This window comes from Eimeria tenella, genomic scaffold, assembly GCF_000499545.2.
Source record: "Eimeria tenella Houghton genomic scaffold, Eth_scaff2379, whole genome shotgun sequence".
Classification (NCBI taxonomy): domain Eukaryota; phylum Apicomplexa; class Conoidasida; order Eucoccidiorida; family Eimeriidae; genus Eimeria; species Eimeria tenella.
Window position 1 is genome coordinate 1 of NW_013542240.1, and position 1,485 is coordinate 1,485.

Below are 1,485 nucleotides of genomic sequence, written 5' to 3' on the forward strand. Positions count from 1 at the left end.
TGCTGCTGCCCCGGCAGACCTTGTAGAGGAGCCGGCGGAGCAGCAGCAGGAGCAGCAGCAGCAGGAGCAGCAGCGGGAGCAACAGCAGGAGCAGCAGCAGCTGCAACGGGTGCTGCTGCGACGCAGCAGCAGGCCACCGCGGCCGTCTCCGTCTGCTGCAGCAGCAGCAAATGTCAGCTGCAGCAGCCCCCGCATCCACACAGGCAACAACAACGCTTCTTACCACGCCGACAAGCAGGTGCTGCTGCTGTTGCTGCTGCAGTTGCTGCTGAGGTTGCTGCTGCAGTTGCTGAGCTTGCTTTGGCTGCTGCGGCCGCTGCTTGTCCTGCTGCTGCTAGCGCTGCATTTGCAGCTGCTGCCGCCGCTCGTGCTGCACCTGCTGCTGCTTCTGCTGCGTGTTTTGCTTCTGTTAGTACCCTCCTCTGCGCCCGCTGCCGCCAGGGTCAGTTGCAGGCCCGCGCCTAGGGTTTAGGGTTTAGGGTTTAGGGTTTAGGGTTTAGGGTTTGCGCAGGAGTGGCGCGCGCGGTTTTACGTGGGCCCCAAAAGATGCATGCGGACTTTTAGCGCGAAGCTCTACGGCTTCGAAAAGGCCCGAGAAAGGGCCCACGCCTTTATACGCTACATCCAGGTCCGAGGGTTTAGGGTTTAGGGTTTAGGGTTTGGGGTTTGGGGGCGTCGCGGGTCCGGGGCGCAAGGCGGGCTGGGCTAGAAGGCTCGCCGGCTGGAGTGGGCCGGCGCAGAGGTTCGCTAGGGTTTAGGGTTTAGGGTTTGGGGTTTAGGGTTTGGGGTGGTTCGCTAGGGTTTAGGGTTTAGGGTTTGGGGTTTAGGGTTTGGGGTGGTTTGCTGCAGCTGCACGGGCGGCTGCCGACGGCGTGGGGTCACCGGGGAGAAGGCGAGGCGGAGCAGCAGGGACTTGTGTCTGCTGAGATCAGCAAGAAGCAGCAAAAGGCTCAGCAGCAGCAGCGGCAGAAGCAGCAGCAGCAGCTGCTGCTGCAGCAGCAGCAGCTCCGCGAGCTCCCAGCAGCAGAGCAGGAACGCCCGGCGAAGAAGAGGTGCACTGATGCTGCTGCTGCTGCTGGAGGTCGCAGCAGAGAGCAGCAGCACGCACTGAGAGCGCAGCAGCAGCAACAGCAGCAGCTTCAGCAGCGGCAGATGCTGCTGCTGCAGCAAGAGCAACTGCTGATGCTCGTGTCCCAGCAAAAGACAACAGCGCAGCAGGATTGCACTGTCGACTGTGAGTCAAACCCTAAACCCTAAACCCTCGGTAGGGGTTTTAGTCCCATATGGACTCGTGTTTCCTTTTGGCGCAGAGATGGCAGTGCTTGAATTTTAGGGTTTAGGGTTTAGGGTTTGGCGGTTGCGCTGCAGGGGCGGACTGCGAGGCTGGGGCTTCGAGCGACGGCAGCGGTTTGTCTCCTGTGCAGCAGCGGCAGCTGAGCAGCAGCAGCAGCAGCAGCAGCAACAGCAGCAGCGACAGCTGCTGCC

At 61.8% G+C, this 1,485-nt stretch overlaps 1 protein-coding gene across 1 annotated transcript in view; it reads left to right on the top strand.

Annotated features, from left to right (window-relative positions):
- Window positions 1-26: 26 nt before the first annotated feature.
- ETH_00033770 (uncharacterized protein) overlaps window positions 27-1,485 on the top strand; it is a gene marked incomplete at both ends in the record, with an annotated part of 1,725 nt that continues 266 nt past the window's right edge. The window contains 4 exons of the mRNA XM_013374911.1: window positions 27-238; window positions 512-628; window positions 850-1,234; window positions 1,369-1,483. Coding sequence (XP_013230365.1) covers window positions 27-238; window positions 512-628; window positions 850-1,234; window positions 1,369-1,483 — 829 coding nt within the window. The remainder of the gene's footprint in view (window positions 239-511; window positions 629-849; window positions 1,235-1,368; window positions 1,484-1,485) is intronic.